At 43.2% G+C, this 18,105-nt stretch overlaps 1 protein-coding gene across 1 annotated transcript; it reads right to left on the bottom strand.

Annotated features, from left to right (window-relative positions):
- Positions 1–613: 613 nt before the first annotated feature.
- On the bottom strand, positions 614–4,122 carry LOC142194117 (17-beta-hydroxysteroid dehydrogenase type 6-like). The gene is made up of 4 exons (XM_075263139.1): positions 3,810–4,122; positions 3,635–3,755; positions 2,400–2,566; positions 614–869 (listed from the first exon to the last, which is right to left on the bottom strand). Exons 1-4 carry the CDS (start codon positions 4,120–4,122, stop codon positions 628–630), a joined length of 843 nt encoding a protein of 280 aa, XP_075119240.1. The 3' UTR covers positions 614–627.
- Positions 4,123–18,105: the final 13,983 nt, after the last annotated feature.

Here is an 18,105-nt window from a genome sequence, read left to right as displayed (position 1 = left end):
ACTCTGATGGAAAGTTCACACGGAGTTTTTTGAGAATACGGATACGGCCTCAAAATCCTGACCAAAAGATGGCTCCCATTGAAATCAATGGGAGCCGGTCAGGTCTTTTTTCCAGGAGCCGTTTGTTCCAGCTCCCAGAAAAAGAAGCAAGATGCTCAGGCCGATTCTTCAGGCCAATTTTACTCTTTTGCCCGTGAACTACTTATATATTACACTGGAAGACTTGCACTATGTTGTTAATTGGGTGTATAGGTTTTATATGTTTGTGTAAGGTGCATAAATTTTAAATTTTTTATTAAAAAAAACAGTTAACAAAATAGTTGTAATAGTTTATACTACATAATATGTATTGAACATATAAAATCAATAAAAAAAATTTTTTAAAAAGTTGTTCACATCAATGTTACAACAAATTAGTAAAATGACAAAATAATAACAATTTAAAGTGGAAAAAAGATTTACTGTAGCGCTGTGAAAATGTCAATTTTAGTGTGACACTGAAAATTTTTACTTTAGCTAGCATAACCAACAATTTAACATATTTTCTGCGAGCGAAGCCGCGAGTATTCCACTAGTTTATATTAATACATCTCAGTAAGACTGGACTTATACCAATGTTATTCTGAATCAGCCACATGTGGTTGTGCTTTGTTCAGCTTTGTTGGCTGGTTTGGGTGAAAAGCGAGCCATCACATAGTCCGATAACACAGTGGGGAGGTAAGATAACGGAAGGTAGATAAGCTTGCAGTCCCATCCAAGAGAATATCTTGTCCAAGGGTACACAGCAGTCAATGCATGCTCCATACAGTCTGGAACCTGATAGGTCTTTGGACTGGCTGTATTAAAAAGGGCCTTCAGATTTTTCTCATCTGTGAATAGAGGAGTGAACATGTTATGCTACAAAATGTTATGTTCCCTATTAGTCCAGGCAAATGACTCAGATTTCCGAATAAATTTTTTGCAACCTAAAGGATGTTGTAAATGTGTACAAGTAACAGTGACATGCACCTACATTGTAATTGATAGATATCGTAGGCTTCTTCTTTTTTTTTTTTTACTGTATTTTCTGTGGTGAAACGTCCCTTTTTTCCCCAAAAAATAGCCACATTTTTTCTTTAACAGGGTACTCACATGTTAAACATTTATGAAATTTCCCCAAATCTATAGGATATATACCATTAACTCCGGGCAAGTGTAGGAGCCACCTCTGGAACCCTCACCTGCTGGACACATTTGGGTCCCCTGGGCATCAATTGCTGATTCACATCAGCAGTATTTCCTATAGAGAGGTCAATGTAGAGTTGGCTGCACTTCTGCACAACTCCATCTGTTCAAGTTTATTGATGTTCCAGGGATATCTCTTTATAGTATATACTCCAACAGACATCAGAGAGGGCCTCTTCTCGGCTTCTAAGGGGATTATGGATGAAATAATTCAGGCAAGGGGTTCTAGTGGGCTGCAACAGGTACCCATGGCATGTTTTATGTATGTGAAATAAATGTGTAAGATATCAATACTACTTTCAACTAACTGAGATGCAAGCATGCAATTAAAAAATGTGGTTGAATTATAAGAGTTGTGGTGGGTGGAAGGAAATGTTTAAAGGGGTTTTCCAGGACTTACTAATAGATAGATAGAAACTTTATTGATTCCACGGGGAAAAATGTTGTTTTTTTTTTTTAACAGCTCCCATAAAACATATAGTGAGACACCACAAGCCATAAACACGAGGCTGATGTATATCATAGCAGTAATAATTGTAAAGCACTAAAATATTCTGGACAGTATTAATGTATTCAGGGGCCTCAGTAAGAAGATCTCTACATTAACCTAACATTGACATTGATCCTTCCACTGGAAGAGCTTTGAAGACTCTGCACAACCTTGTGTTTAAGAGGTTTCCTCTGACAGTCTTAGGGAGCCTGCACACGGAGTTTACGCTCGCTCATTCTGAACATAAAACTTGTGAGCTTTCAATGTGATACACGCATATCACATTGAAAGAAATAGGGAAAAAAAGCCTCCCATTGATTTCAATGGGGAGCACTCGTATGCCGGCATCCATTCAAGTCAATGGGATCTGTTTTTTACGTCGCTCACTCTGAAGGAGCTTACGCTCAGAATGAGCGGAGCGTAAACTCTGTGTGAATGCCGGCGGTCCTTAACTGGTTAATCTCATCCACATATTATGGAAAAAGAAAGTTGCTGAAAAGTGGCATTATCAAAAATGCAAGTATTTTTTTTTTTTTTTTTTTTTTTAAAAGACAGCATGTTACTGTTAGCTGTGGAATTACAAGTATTTTCCCTATAAATTTAGTGGGGGAAGAAAAAAACCCAAAATGAATCTGTTCTGTTTATATTTGCAGGGAGCTGGAACAAAGTTTTTTAATCAACTTACATTGCTCGTAGTATTGTTTGCCGTAGCTATCTTTAACTTCTTTGGGGAGGTTTTCCCAAACACGCTTTAAGCTATTTATATGCACATCACCTGAGAGCATCATCGGTGTTTGGAAACCTCCTGGTTCTATGATGGAGACTTTTACTCCAAAATCACGTAATTCCCTCCTGTAGGGAAAAAATAAGTGTTAGGGTGCATGCACACTACGTAACGCCGGGCGTGTATGAGAGCCGTACACGCCGGCGTTACAGCAGGGCTGCCGAACACTTCCCATTCACTTCAATGGGAGCGCTCGTAAACGCCGCTGTTACGAGCGCTCCCATTGAAGTGAATGGGAAGTGTTCGGCAGCCCTGCTGTAATGCCGGCGTGTACGGCTCTCATACACGCCCGGCGTTACTCAGTGTGCATGCACCCTTAGGGGGCGTTCACACTACCGTCTGTGTCCGACAGGACTTAAAAACCCTACATGTCGGGTTTTTCTGTCCGCTTGAAAAGTCGGACATCTTTACATGCGGACAGTGAAGGAACGGCACGGAGTGCAAAAGAACGCACCCGATCGCCATTTAAATAAATGACAAGTGTCACGGACACAGCTAGTGTTCGCTCCTAATGTCCGTGCGAGATTTTGAGCGGACACTACCTGTCGGACACAGACGGTAGTGTGAACGCCCCCTTAGAGATATGTTTACCAGCAAAAATAGCTCTTATCAAAGGGTTTTATATTCTTATCAAAAACCCTTCGTAGTTTACTTCCCTGGGAGGGAAGGAGATAATCAGGGCGGTAGTTAATATACTCGGGTGATAAGGTTATACAGAGTCAATCTCCTGCACTGCCTTTTTTAGCATAAATTGCACCTTTTTGAAGTCTTTTTCAATAATATTTTAGGGGGCGTTCACACTACCGTCGGTGTCCGACATGTAGTGTCCGCTCCTAGTTTGGTGTGTACAAAATTCCTCACCATTTTCCTCTGTGTGAATGGACCCTAAGGGCTAGTTCACACTTGGTTCCGCGTGTACACATTCCGTTGCGGCTGCCGCAACGGGATGCTGCTGCAGTGTACCGGTATCCCATTGCGGCATTCCGCGATGGATTAGGCCCAAATGAATGGGCCAGAGCATCACGCCGTTGACGCAGCAGGTGATTCAACCATGGAATCCATGGCAAGATAGGGCAGGTCACTTCTTTTTTCCGCTACTAGCTATCAGTATTGTATTGTAGTTTAGTGCCATTTACCTGACTGGTGATCTGATGAAGCACAGACACAGTACATGGACTGATGCAGCAACACTTATAAAGACAAAATAGCAAAACCCCTTTTCTGGTCCTAGAGAATTACTGTAGTACTCGGTATAATCTACAAAAATACCAGGAAAGCAGGAAAATGATGTAAGGAAAAAGAAAAGATCACCTGTTTTTCCAACTGTATTTGACACTATTTCGGCAGCAGATCTTACACTTTTGCTGTCAGTAACATCCAGTAATATTGTCTGCAGTCTACTAGAGGTCTCTTTCTTTAAATTCTTTGCCCCATGATCAGTCAGACAAGCAGCCAGGACCTTCATTCCACGCTTGTCTAACTGCTTTGCCAGCAGGTTTCCAAATCCAGTGTCACATCCAGTAATAAAGACGTATTTGTCAGTGACATTCTCGAGCATCAGACTTTGTTTGTACCATCTGTACAACAGGATCAGAGCAAATACCACCGGCAGAAGGAGCCACATGATGGGGGATAGGATTTTATCCTGCAATATACATTGTAACTGAGTGATTGAACATAATTGTGAAACACATCTAAAGGGAACCTGTCACCATGTACATGCAGGCAGCATGTTATACAGCAGACTGGTATATACTTTCTGTGCTCGGCTAAGTTCATACAGAGTTCGTCCAGCCGCGCACTCCGCTCCAGATTAGGCCCAATGAATGGACCTAGTCCAGAGGAGGGTGTCTCAAGCCGAATCATGAGGAGAAACGGCCTGAAGAATGAGCATCTCACTTCTTTTTTGGGAATCCGAACAAACCAGCCATATCCGCCTCAAAATCCTGACCAAAAAGATGGCTCCCATTGAAATCAATGGAAGCCATTCAGGTCTTTTTTTCCGGGAGCCGGTCTGTTCCGGCTCAAGAAAAAAGTGAGATATTCACTCTTCAGGCCATTTCGCCTCATGATTCGGCTTGAGACACACCCTCCTCTGGACTTGGCCCATTCATTGACCCCATATGAACTTACCCTTATAGAGTCATGGGGTGGTCCTATTCGTGACTGACAGCTATTTCTGTACGCACAGTCCTAGATGGAGGTCTGTCAAACACTGACTATCCCTGACTGTTTTTAAGCATAGTAGAGATATCAATTCAGAAATTACAACTTGTACTGAATAAATTGCTGCAAAACTATATATCCTAATGTGTTTAGCTTCAGTGGCCATAGGTTCCCCTTAAGTGAGCAGCATTTTATAGTCCCTAGTGAATCCAATCCACATACTGCAGAAAGATACCTGCAGTGGAAATGCCGTGATTTCCAAAACCATTGTGTTTTTGGAAATCGCATCATGTCAGGTATACCTACGGAAACACTGACAGTTCCCTATAAGTAGAATAGAAGCTGAAAGTCAGCAGAGGAAAACTCTGTGGACTTTCTGTGAAAAGTGGCGCTGGAAAAACCTCAATGCGTTTCCATAGGTATAACTGACATGCTGCGATTTCCAAAAACCTACGTGGGGCCTCAGCCTAAGGCTAGCTGCACATGACCGAGTTTCACTCATAAAACTTGGTCTGTACGGTAGCTGGATTTACTGGGACTCTTAGTACTGTAGTTAGGAATCCCTACCTCCCAGGGACTCTTACCATCAAAGCAGGGGCAAAACTAAAACTAGCCAAGACTGGGCCCCCCAGCAAACTTCTGACTTGCTCTCCCCATGGCATAATGCTCCCTTTCCTGACCCTCACACATTATAACGTCCCATTTACAAAACCTATAATGTCCCAAAGTGGCCCCCCAGACAGTATAATTTCCCATAGAGACCCCCTGCACACAGTACTATGTCCCACAGTGGCCTCTGCACGCGGTATTATGTGGGATTACTTCAGAAGGTAACAACCTATTAAAAAAAAAAAAAAAAAAAAAAAAGCTTAGGGGGCTTGCGGGGCCCCCATAAGCTCCCAGGTGCAGTGGTTGCCACTACAGCTTCTACCCCGATACTTACGCCTCAGCATCAAAGATAACGGGGATGCTAGGAGTCCTGTTCCCAGCACGAAGTTAAAGTCTGCAAATACATGGACCGGCAAAAAGCAATATTTCTGTCCAGTAAAATATATTACAAAAAATCTATTATAATCTCTTATACCCTGTACTACTCATTTATGCAAAGTTTGTTCAGAGCGTTCCTGTTTAATTTTGGGGTGTGATGAAGGGTCTATATGTGCATACAGTCATGGCTAGAAGTGTTGGCATGCCTGAAATTTTTCCAGAAAATTAAATATTTCTCCCACAAAATCATTCCAATTACCGGTACACATATTTTGTTAAACACATGTTTATTTTCTTGGTGTGTATTGGAACAACACAAAACACAGAGGAAAGAGAAAGCCAATAATGATATAATTTCACACAAAACTACAAAAATGGACTGGACAAAATTACTAGCACCCTCTACTTAACATATTGTTGCACATCTTTTAGAAAAAAAATCTGAAATCAATTGCTTCATATAACCATCAACAAGCTTCTTACAAGTCTTACATGAAACTTTGGGCCCTACATTGAGACTCAAAATCCTTTGCTAATCTTCAGGTTTCCTGATGCCTTGCATACAGTCCGGGGTGTAACTTGAGGGGGTGCACAGAATGCAATTGTACCAGGGCCCGGGAGCCTTGGGGGGCCCATAAGTCCTGGCATAACTTAATTGGTTAACTGTGGTCTCATCGACCACTAGGTCCATAAGCCTGAGGGTCCATAAGTCACCCTCACCATACAAAGGTGGATTAAACTTCATAGATCACCTTTCTGAATCCCTATCAATCACATTTTGCTCATTGTAAATTTATTACCCCTGTCCTTTGGTGATCTGGAGTGAGAAAATTAACCTTTTCAAGTCAAATGGAGCAACTAGTCAGAGTATAGTCAAGGATGGATTCTGGGGGTTTGAACCACTAAAGGGGAGAAAATTGCTATGGGGGGCCAAAGCTGGTCTATCGCACCAGGCCTCTAGTTGCGCCACCACATTCAGTCAAGGCGTCTAGTGCCAAAGGGAGAAAAAAAACCAAAACATCTTTCAACCTCCACCATATTTGACTGTTGGCACTGTATTATTTTCTGTCTGCCTGTGGTCTCATTCTGTTTTTGGTAAACATTAGAATGATGTGCTTTACCAAAAATCTCAATCTTGGTCTTACCTGTCCACAAGCCAGAAAGATTTTAGTTTACTCATGTGCATTTTGGCAAACTGCAGTCTAACTTTTTATGTATCTGTGTAAGCAGTGGGGTAGAGATGAGCGAACACCGTTCGATCGAGTAGCTATTCGATCGAATATCAGGCCGTTCGAGGTATTCGATTCCAATCGAATACCAGGCCGCATACGCAGTAAAAATTTGTATCCCCTCCCACCTTCCCTGGTGCTTTTTTTGCACCAATAACTGCGTAGAGGAGGTGGGACAGGAACTACGACAATGGAGGCAGTTAAAAAAAAAAATGAAAAAACCCATTGGCTGCCGAAAACATGTGACCTCCCAGCATATTCGCCATTTTTGCGGTCAGAGATAGGGAGAGAGACATAGCTGCAGAGGGCTAGATAGGGATTAGCTTGTAGTAGGCAGGGAAAAACCGAAGAAAAACAGCTCTTTTCAGAGCTATATACTAAAGGGAGAGGAGTATAGAGTTCTTGCTATATACTGTCAACCTTTTTTTTTGGGGGGGGGGGGGGGTGTCCGCACACCAAATTGCAGGCATCCCCAGCAGTTACTTGTTGCTTATGCACCTGTCAAATGGCTTTTATTTTGGCTGTCCCCCAAGCCACAAATTAGCAGGAACACAAAGCATTGACTTCTTGCTATATACTATCAATAGAGATGAGCCAACACCGTTCAATCGAATACATATTCGATTGAATATCAGGCCATTCGAGGTATTCGATTACAATCGAATACCACGAGACAAATGCAGTAAAAATTTGTATCCCCCTCCCACCTTCCCTGGCGCGTTTTTTGCACCAATAACTATGCAGGGGAGGTGGGACAGGAACTACGACAACGGAGGCATAAAAAAAAACAAAAAACAGAAAAAGGAATTGGCGGCCAAAATCAGGTGACCTCCACTTTAGATGAATGGTGGATTTAACATTCGATTAATTTGGGACTGTGAACTATGTATACACAAAGAAAATATTTTTTTCAGCTCACCCTCATATGGAGTAGATTGGATTCCCAATCGTCCAACTGTGCACGGACACCGGTGGACTTGTCCAGCTGAGTCAACTCACAATCGCAGAAAAATCCAGCACAAAGTCGGACGAAGGATAAAATCACCTTTTATTTGAATTCATTAAAAGCCTCCATATAGGAACCGTCTGTTCATTTCATCAGTGCATAGATATAACTGCTACGCGTTTCGGGACCAGGCAGGACCAGGCATGCCATGAGGAAGGGATCTTAAACCTTTTTGTCTCTAAGCCAGGCTTGTGTAACATATAGTATTCAGACAGGATGTTGTGCCATGCTATATAAAACTTCAAATGTGGAACAAAATTGGTGAGGTGTATTAAAGGGGTAAGTAACTCTTGGAATGACAGCAGCAATGGATTGGTGAGGTAAGTATTGCTGGTTTTAGATTTTTTTTAAGCCTTAGTAAGCGATTTGTACTTTCCAAAAAAAACCTTAACCCTCGTGCATCCAAGCAATTTCTACCAAAATTTTAACATAAAAGTTATTAGCAGACACATACAACTACAGAGATATAGAGTTAAGCATATGACTTTTCTTTTTTCACAGTGAACCTAAAACATGTGCATATACACAATGAGCTTATTATATCTATTCTTAGAGAAGGAATGACTGATAACAATTATAATGAACAAACATGACTGAATGCTAAATTGGCCAAAAAGCAAAAAACACATGAACAGGAAGAAGGGAGGGCCTTAATGCACCTAAACTTGGCTGTAAGAACCGAGGAGGGATAAAACTAGCAGCAATAACATCAATAGGACGATGTACATAAATTCACAAATCAAAGAATGCGGAAATCCCGGTCTCAAATCTTTAGATTTCATAATAAAATCCACATCTGAAAAATGTCCTTGAAGAAGGTGTAGTGATCTTGGCACCTAAAAGAAAAATGAGATCATGCAACAAAAAATTATAAATAAGAAGGAACAATAAATTGAGTCCAATGCTTGAGACCTATGATCCGCCACAGTAGAGAACCATGAGATCAAGCGTGAAATAGGAAACCTTTTTTTGGATTGGAGAAGCTGCAGTCTGATAACACCTCCACCAATCCACAACATAATCCAAATGGTAAAGGGTTCCAAAGTATAACAGTATGGTAGTTTATGACGATTTGCTCCCCTCTATAAGCTGTGTCTGGTGGTGGTGTTCTTTACGTAACCTCTTCCATTAGGAAAATAAACACTAGTTCAGTGCTTAGCAGAGGAAAACTTTGGCACCTTGACTTTCTTAGCGTGTTTTATGTCTGTGACTGTTGGGTGTTTCGGACAGTGAAGCCAATCATGACACTAACATGTTACGTCCTTTGTAACTTCAGCAATTTCCACTACTGGCACTGCTGCTCAAAGCTCAGTCCTGGTGGTTTTGGGGTCAGTTCGGCCTTACCTAGGACAAATATAAAGATTGGTTTGATGTCACTCCTGAGATCCTCAGATAGCCACAGTAGCCTATGGGCTAGCCTAGGGCTATGAACCCAAGTGGGTGACATACAGTGTTGGCCAAAAGTATTGGCACCCCTGCAATTCTGTCAGATAACACTCATTTTCTTCCAGAAAATGATTTAAATCACAAATTCTTTGGTATTATTATCTTCATTTAATTTGTCTTCAATGGAAAACCACAAAAAGAATTGTCAAAATGCCAAATTGGATATAATTCCACACCAAACATAAAAAAGGGGGTGGACAAAAGTATTGGCACTGTTTGAAAAATCATGTGATGCTTCTCTAATTTGTGTAATTAACAGCACCTGTTACTTACCTGAGGCACCTAACAGGTGGTGGCAATAACTAAATCACACTTGCAGCCAGTTGAAATGGATTAAAGTTGACTCAACCTCTGTCATGTGTCCTTGTGTGTACCACATTGAGCATGGAGAAAAGAAGACCAAAGAACTGTCTGAAAAGAGAAGAAAACAAAATCCCCGGCACCGAGCCGTTCTTTGTGTAATACCCTTGGTGTATAGAATAGATAGATAAAGCAATACAGGTGTCCGCTCACCTGGCCTGGTTGTGTTTGACACAACAACCAATGGACGTGATATATAGAAAACCGGTATGAACCGGAAGGCAGCCGCTGATAAACGTCTTCGGGGACGTCGGACCAAAGTAGGGGAAGGGACCAGCCTCGCGGAGGACAGGCAGAAAATCAGCGCTCACCCAGTTTTTGGAAAAATGGAAGGCAACTTTATTAGGCACCACGCGTTATGGGCAGACAGCCCTTTTTCAAGTGCAATATCAATCTGCAGCTGCTATGCTGCTCTCCTGTGAGGTCTCTCCTGCTGCCCGCACGCACTTCCTCCGCGAGGCTGGTCCCTTCCCCTACTAAAGAACTGTCTGAGGACTTGAGAAGCAAAATTGTGAGGATGCATGGCTACAAGGCTACAAGTTCATCTCCAAAGACCTGAATGTTCCTGTGTCTACCGTGAGCAGTGTCACCAAGAAGTTTAAAGCCCATGGCACTGTGGCTAACCTCCCTAGATGTGGACAGAAAAGAAAAATCGACGAGAGATTTCAACACAAGATTGTGCGGATGGTGGATAAAGAACCTCGACTAACATCCAAACAAGTTCATGCTGCCCTGCAGTCTGAGGGTACAACAGTGTCAACCCGTACTATCCATCAGCGTCTGAATGAAAAGGGACTGTATGGTAGGATACCCAAGAAGACCCCACTTCTTACCCAGAGACATAAAACAGCCAGGCTGGAGTTTGCCAAAACTTACCTGAGAAAGCCAAAAACGTTTTGGAAGAATGTTCTCTGGTCAGATGAGACAAAAGTAGAGCTTTTTGGGAAAAGGCATCAACACAGAGTTTACAGGAAAAAAAAGAGGCCTTCAAAGAAAAGAACATGGTCCCTACAGTCAAACATGGCGGAGGTTCCCTGATGTTTTGGGGTTGCTTTGCTGCCTCTGGCACTGGATTGCTTGACCGTGTGCATGGCATTATGAAGTCTGAAGACTACCAACAAATTTTGCAGCATAATGTAGGGCCCAGTGTGAGAAAGCTGGGTCTCCCTCAGAGGTCATGGGTCTTCCAGCAGGACAGTGACCCAAAATGCACTTCAAAAAGCACTAGAAAATGGTTTGAGAGAAAGCACTGGAGACTTCTAAAGTGGCCAGCAATGATTCCAGACCTGAATCCCATAGAACACCAGTGGGGGAGAGATCTCAAAATAGCAGTTTGGAGAAGGCCCCCTTCACATCTCAGGGACCTGGAGCAGTTTGCCAAAGAAGAATGGTCTAAAATTCCAGCAGAGCATTGTAAGAAACTCATTGATGGTTACTGGAAGCGGTTGTTCGCAGTTATTTTGTCTAAAGGTTGTGCGACTAAGTATTAGGCTGAGGGTGCCAATACTTTTGGCCAACACTGTATGCTGTTCATGACAGTTCAAGAATCCATATTTGGTGAAATGATTGTAACAGGCTCATATTTGGAACGTAAATGTGTCTTGTTTGATGTTCTGCAGCAAACCTATGCTGCAAGGCAAAACCATACTCCTTTGCATCTTCTGGGCTGTCCTTCTTAGTCGCTACATTGCTACAGCAGGAGAGGGGCTGTTGTTCAAGACGTACTATCTTTTGGTAATCTAAGACTTAATTGTTGATATCCTTGTCCGTGCATCATAGGAACAGGTAATTCCTGTTGTCTTCTCTGACTATGAAGCAATGGAGTATTTACTAAATGTCTACTTCTACATAACAGTTTTTTTTCCTGAAGCGAATTAACTCTATAAAGCAGTTGCTTAGGTTAGCAGAAGTTTTTGGAAGAGCTTCCTTTCATGTTAAGAATGAAAGGTATCGGCGTTCTGCGTCCTTAACTTTGCTAACCTATATATATATATATAGCCCCATCATCTTCCGCAGCAGTTTACAGACATTGACCCATATTGGGCCCCCCTAATGTTCCCCTCGTAGCACTAATAAAATCACTAGAATCTTCAGTCCACTTTTAGAGCTAACACTCTGCTAAACCTGCTTGGAAAGCTAAAGAGAATTCTGAAAACACAATACAAGCTTTATTTTGATCTTTCAAGTCTATGACAGAAATTTGTGTTAAAAATGACCTTTCACCTCCTGGGGCACATGCGGTTTTATACAACACTAGAAAGCCAACAGTGCATCTGCTTTCCCATTCTGTGCCCTGGGAGAAAAGGTATTGGTGCCAGTACCATAGCTCTTCACTGTCAGAAGGGCGTTTCTGACAGTTATCCAGCAACGCCTTTCCTCACAGTATCGTCTATTGGGCTGTACTGTGAGAGCGGGGTTGCTTACCACCCAGCGATGACACTGAGCAGTGAGGAACGCCCCTCTAGTACTTGTCTATGGACTAGTACTGTACTATCAGGAGGGGGAGGGAGGTGTGGCTCCCAGCTCTCATAGTACAGCACTAAAGATTCTACTGTTAGGAAAGGCGTTCCTGACTGACTGTCAGAAATGGCCTTCTGAGAATGAAAAGCTACGGTACCGGCACCAATACCTCTTCTCCCGGGGCACAGAACAGGAAAGCAGATAGTGCGCTGTCGGCTTTCTAGCAGTGTATAAAACTGCATGTGCCCCAGAAGGTGAAAGGTCATCTTTAACACCAATTTCTGTCATAGACTTGAAAGATAAGAATAAAGCTTGTATTGTGTTTTCAGGATTCTCTTTAGCAAGCAGGTTTAGCAGAGTGTTTAGTGGACTGAAGATTCTAGTGATTTTATTAGTGCTACGAGGGGAACATTATACAGTAAATGCTGCTATTTGTGGATTATACTATGAGGTCAAAGGGTATCTTGTAGTAAGTGGGTGACATGACAGTATTTAGTCCTGGTATAGCGGTCAGCAGGTGACATGACAGTATTTAGTCCTGGTATAGCGGTCAGCAGGTGACATGACAGTATTTAGTCCTGGTATAGCGGTCAGCAGGTGACATGACAGTATTTAGTCCTGGTATAGCGGTCAGCAGGTGACATGACAGTATTTAGTCCTGGTATAGCGGTCAGCAGGTGACATGACAGTATTTAGTCCTGGTATAGCGGTCAGCAGGTGACATGACAGTATTTAGTCCTGGTATAGCGGTCAGCAGGTGACATGACAGTATTTAGTCCTGGTACAGTGGTCAGCGGGTAACATGACAGTATTTAGTCCTGGTATAGTGGTAAGTGGCTCACATTACACTATTTAGTCCTGGTATAGCGGTCAGCAGGTGACATGACACTATTTAGTCCTGGTATAGCGGTCAGCAGGTGACATGACACTATTTAGTCCTGGTATAGCGGTCAGCAGGTGACATGACAGTATTTAGTCCTGGTATAGCGGTCAGCAGGTGACATGACAGTATTTAGTCCTGGTATAGCGGTCAGCAGGTGACATGACACTATTTAGTCCTGGTATAGCGGTCAGCAGATGACATGACACTATTTAGTCCTGGTATAGCGGTCAGCAGGTGACATGACAGTATTTAGTTCTGGTATAGCCGTCAGCAGGTGACATGACAGTATTTAGTCCTGGTATAGCGGTCAGCAGGTGACATGACAGTATTTAGTCCTGGTATAGCGGTCAGCAGGTGACATGACAGTATTTAGTCCTGGTATAGCGGTCAGCAGGTGACATGACACTATTTAGTCCTGGTATAGCGGTCAGCAGGTGACATGACAGTATTTAGTCCTGATATAGCGGTCAGCAGGTGACATGACACTATTTAGTCCTGGTATAGCGGTCAGCAGGTGACATGGCAGTATTTAGTCCTGTTATAGCGGTCAGCAGGTGACGTGACAGTATTTAGTCCTGGTATAGCGGTCAGCAGGTGACGTGACAGTATTTAGTCCTGGTATAGCGGTCAGCAGGTGACATGACAGTATTTAGTCCTGGTATAGCGGTCAGCAGGTGACGTGACAGTACTTAGTCCTGGTATAGCGGTCAGCAGGTGACGTGACAGTATTTAGTCCTGGTATAGCGGTCAGCAGGTGACATGACAGTATTTAGTCCTGGTATAGCGGTCAGCAGGTGACATGACAGTATTTAGTCCTGGTACAGCGGTCAGCAGGTGACATGACAGTATTTAGTCCTGGTATAGCGGTCAGCAGGTGACATGACACTATTTAGTTCTGGTATAGCGGTCAGCAGGTGACATGACAGTATTTAGTCCTGGTACAGCGGTCAGCAGGTGACATGACAGTATTTAGTCTTGGTATAGCGGTCAGCAGGTGACATGACAGTATTTAGTCCTGGTACAGCGGTCAGCAGGTGACATGACAGTATTTAGTCCTGGTATAGCGATCAGCAGGTGACATGACAATATTTAGTCCTGGTACAGTGGTCAGCGGGTAACATGACAGTATTTAGTCCTGGTATAGTGGTAAGTGGCTCACATTACACTATTTAGTCCTGGTATAGCGGTCAGCAGGTGACATGACACTATTTAGTCCTGGTATAGCGGTCAGCAGGTGACATGACAGTATTTAGTCCTGGTATAGCGGTCAGCAGGTGACATGACAGTATTTAGTCCTGGTATAGCGGTCAGCAGGTGACGTGACAGTATTTAGTCCTGGTATAGCGGTCAGCAGGTGACGTGACACTATTTAGTCCTGGTATAGCGGTCAGCAGGTGACGTGACAGTATTTAGTCCTGGTATAGCGGTCAGCAGGTGACGTGACAGTATTTAGTCCTGGTATAGCGGTCAGCAGGTGACATGGCAGTATTTAGTCCTGGTATAGCGGTCAGCAGGTGACATGGCAGTATTTAGTCCTGGTATAGCGGTCAGCAGGTGACATGACAGTATTTAGTCCTGGTATAGCGGTCAGCAGGTGACGTGACAGTATTTTGTCCTGGTATAGCGGTCAGCAGGTGACATGGCAGTATTTAGTCCTGGTATAGCGGTCAGCAGGTGACATGACACTATTTAGTTCTGGTATAGCGGTCAGCAGGTGACATGACAGTATTTAGTCCTGGTATAGCGGTCAGCAGGTGACATGACAGTATTTAGTCCTGGTACAGTGGTCAGCGGGTAACATGACAGTATTTAGTCCTGGTATAGTGGTAAGTGGCTCACATTACACTATTTAGTCCTGGTATAGCGGTCAGCAGGTGACATGACACTATTTAGTCCTGGTATAGCGGTCAGCAGGTGACATGACACTATTTAGTCCTGGTATAGCGGTCAGCAGGTGACATGACACTATTTAGTCCTGGTATAGCGGTCAGCAGGTGACATGACAGTATTTAGTCCTGGTATAGCGGTCAGCAGGTGACATGACAGTATTTAGTCCTGGTATAGCGGTCAGCAGGTGACATGACAGTATTTAGTCCTGGTATAGCGGTCAGCAGGTGACATGACACTATTTAGTCCTGGTATAGCGGTCAGCAGGTGACATGACACTATTTAGTTCTGGTATAGCGGTCAGCAGGTGACGTGACAGTATTTAGTCCTGGTATAGTGCATACTTCCCAACTTTGGAAGAACAGAAAGAGGGATAAAATGTGCGTCGCACTATGCCCAAATTTAGCTCCACCCACTTTTATGTTGACTCAGTATAATTCTCCTACAGTCACCCGTACATTATATGCCCCCAGAGAGAAACATAAAAGAAAGGCGAAGTACAGAAGAATGAAAATGTATAAAATACTATACTTTATTGAAACATAATAAAAAACAACAGACAAGGAGGGACACAACTCATGAGAATGAATAAGGGCCTTTGTCTCCTTGACAAAGGCATGTACGCTGAAACGCGCATTGGGGTGGGCCTCCTGCTGGTTTTAGGTACAGGGTCTGGATGCACCATGAGTATGTTTACACTTGTATTACCTCTCTTCTTGGATGTGCAGTTGCTCTTAGGATGTGAGACCGGGTCACTCTTTCTGGCTTACATGCTACTATTGTTATTATGGGATAAATTGTTTACATACATATAGATTCTTGACTTAATTGTTTGTATACTTTTATAATACATTTTTGATGTACATCTACTTATTGACATTGATGTGTGTGTTTTCATCCCTGTACCCCTGATGTTGCACTGCGATTGTACACCTGTACCTTCCTCCTTGGCCCTTATTTATTTTCATGTGTTGTGTCCCCCCTTGTCTGTTGTTTTTTTATTATGTTTCAATAAAGTATAGTATTTTATACATTTTCATTCTTCTGTGCTTCACCTTTCTTTTATGTTTCTATTTAGTTGGTTTGAAGCACTTTATCCATTCATAGAGATGTGCCTTATAGCACTAAGGGCTCGTTCACATCTGCGTTGTTCGGTCCTTATTGCAGGTTTCCGTTTCCTGCATAAAACAGATGCAGGAGACGGAAGCCTGCAGGAGACTTTCTCACCCATTCATTTGAATGGGTGAGAAAGCTGTCCGGCCGTGCGCGGCAGTGAGCGTTTTGCGCTCTCCGCCGCGAAACCGGGTTTTATAATCCAGACACGGAGTCGGACATGCACTACTCTGTGTCCGGATAAAAAAATCCGGTTTCGCGGCGGAGAGCCTAAAACGCTCACCGCCGTGCACGGCCGGACCCGGTCTATGGTTTCCGTCTTCTGCCATTCAGAAGACGGAAACCATAGTACGGAGACCCTGAACGCAGGTGTGAACCCAGCGTTACACACTGGTCTTCCATTTTCTAAATATTTACTGCTTCTGCTGTTTATTCATGTATGTTTTATTTATTATATGCCCCCATTATAATGTTCCCTTCCAACTGCCCCACAGTATTAAGTCCCTCTCCTGGTGCCCCAGTTTAAACTGGGGGAGACTAGAGGGGGACATGAAACTGGAGCAGCTGGAGGGGGACATTAAATAGTGGGGTTAGCTGGAGGGGGACAATAAATTAATGACTGCTGAAGTGGGACATTAAACTGGGGGCAAATAGACGGGGACATTAAACTCGGGCAGCTGGAAGGGGACATTAAACCGTAGGATTAGCTGGATGGTGACATTATACTGGGGGCAACTAGAGGCAGACAAGTTCTCCTCCAGCTACTCCCATGATTTAATTCCCCCTACAGTTGTCCCCAGTTTAATGCCCCCTTAATATTCCATCAGTTAAGTGGCCCCTTCATCTACCCCCAGTTTCATATCCCCCCTTCATCTTCCTTCACTTTCATGTACTCCCCTCCATCTCTGTCCTCAGTTTCATGTCCCCCATCTCTCCCTCAGTTTCATGTCACCTCCATCTCTCCCTCAGTTTCATGTCCCCCCTCCATCTCAGCCCCCAGTTTCATGTCCCTCCTTCCATCTGTGCCCCCAGTTTCATCTCCACCTCCATCTCTGTCCACAGTTTCATGTGCCCCCTCCATCTCTCCTTCAGTTTCATCCGGACGCAGATGAGTTGAAACAATGACATACCTCCCGCCGACCGGGACTGCAGGACAGGACCCTGAATCCGGGAATGTCCCACAGAATCTGGGATGGTTGGGAGATATGATGGCGGTCTGCGGGTGACCTGACAGTATGTAATCCAGATATAGTGGTCAACGGGTGACGTGACAATATTTAATCCTGGCATAGCAGTCCTATTTGATAATTTTGTATGTATATAAATGTTTTATTGTGTATAAGGATAACCATACAACAAAAAAGAGGGGTACGGGGAAATAGGAAAAACACAGCCCACTCACTCTGTTCAGATGAAGGAGATGTCCATAGACTTGGTAAGGTGTGGTGTCCACAAACAACCGCGGATGCCCGGATCCAAAAACTCCAACGGTACGAGTGCTTAAACTAGTGCATACGAAATCCAGCACCAAACGCGTTGTTTATTTTTCTTAAAACTTAGCCTTTAATTTCAGTGGTTAAAAACCATACATCATGGAAAACATTACAATTCTTGCTATCACATCAGGAGATGATAACTGACGCGTTTCGAGGACTTATGATCCTCTTAGTCGTAGCCTGATATGGTGTAACACATACTCCTACTATAAAGGCCTCAGCTTCTCTGACTGATTCAGAACACCTGAGGTCAAACACTAGCAGGTAGCCTAAGTAATCTAAAGTCATATGGTAATAAAAACATTACAGATTAAAAACAAACTAATACCTGTTTGAATAGATCCATGAATTTAACAATGTTATGTATAGAATACATCTATTATCTAAATCAAACGAATTACAATAAACCTTTCGTGCAAGAAAAAACATGGAGCAATTAACTATTTCATTAACATACCGGACATGGTTATCTATGTTGAGAGCCTTTGGTATTTGGAACGACGCGCATGCGCATATGATTCTTTACGCATGCGTGTGGGCTCCATGCTAGCGGAGAAGCCATTTTTGTTGAGGG

Source organism: Leptodactylus fuscus, chromosome 2 (assembly GCF_031893055.1).
Source record: "Leptodactylus fuscus isolate aLepFus1 chromosome 2, aLepFus1.hap2, whole genome shotgun sequence".
NCBI classification, from domain to species: domain Eukaryota; kingdom Metazoa; phylum Chordata; class Amphibia; order Anura; family Leptodactylidae; genus Leptodactylus; species Leptodactylus fuscus.
This window is presented reverse-complemented; position numbering and strand designations above follow the sequence as displayed.

Coding starts and splice junctions, on each gene's coding strand:
- LOC142194117 (XM_075263139.1), bottom strand. CDS start 4,122: ATGTGGCTCCTTCTGCCGGTGGTATTTGCTCTGATCCTGTTGTACAGA. Junction 2,567..3,634: donor TTCATCAGATCACCAGTCAG/GTAAATGGCACT, acceptor TTTTCCCTACAG/GAGGGAATTACGTGATTTTG. Junction 870..2,399: donor CAAACAATACTACGAGCAAT/GTAAGTTGATTA, acceptor CTCTATTCACAG/ATGAGAAAAATCTGAAGGCC.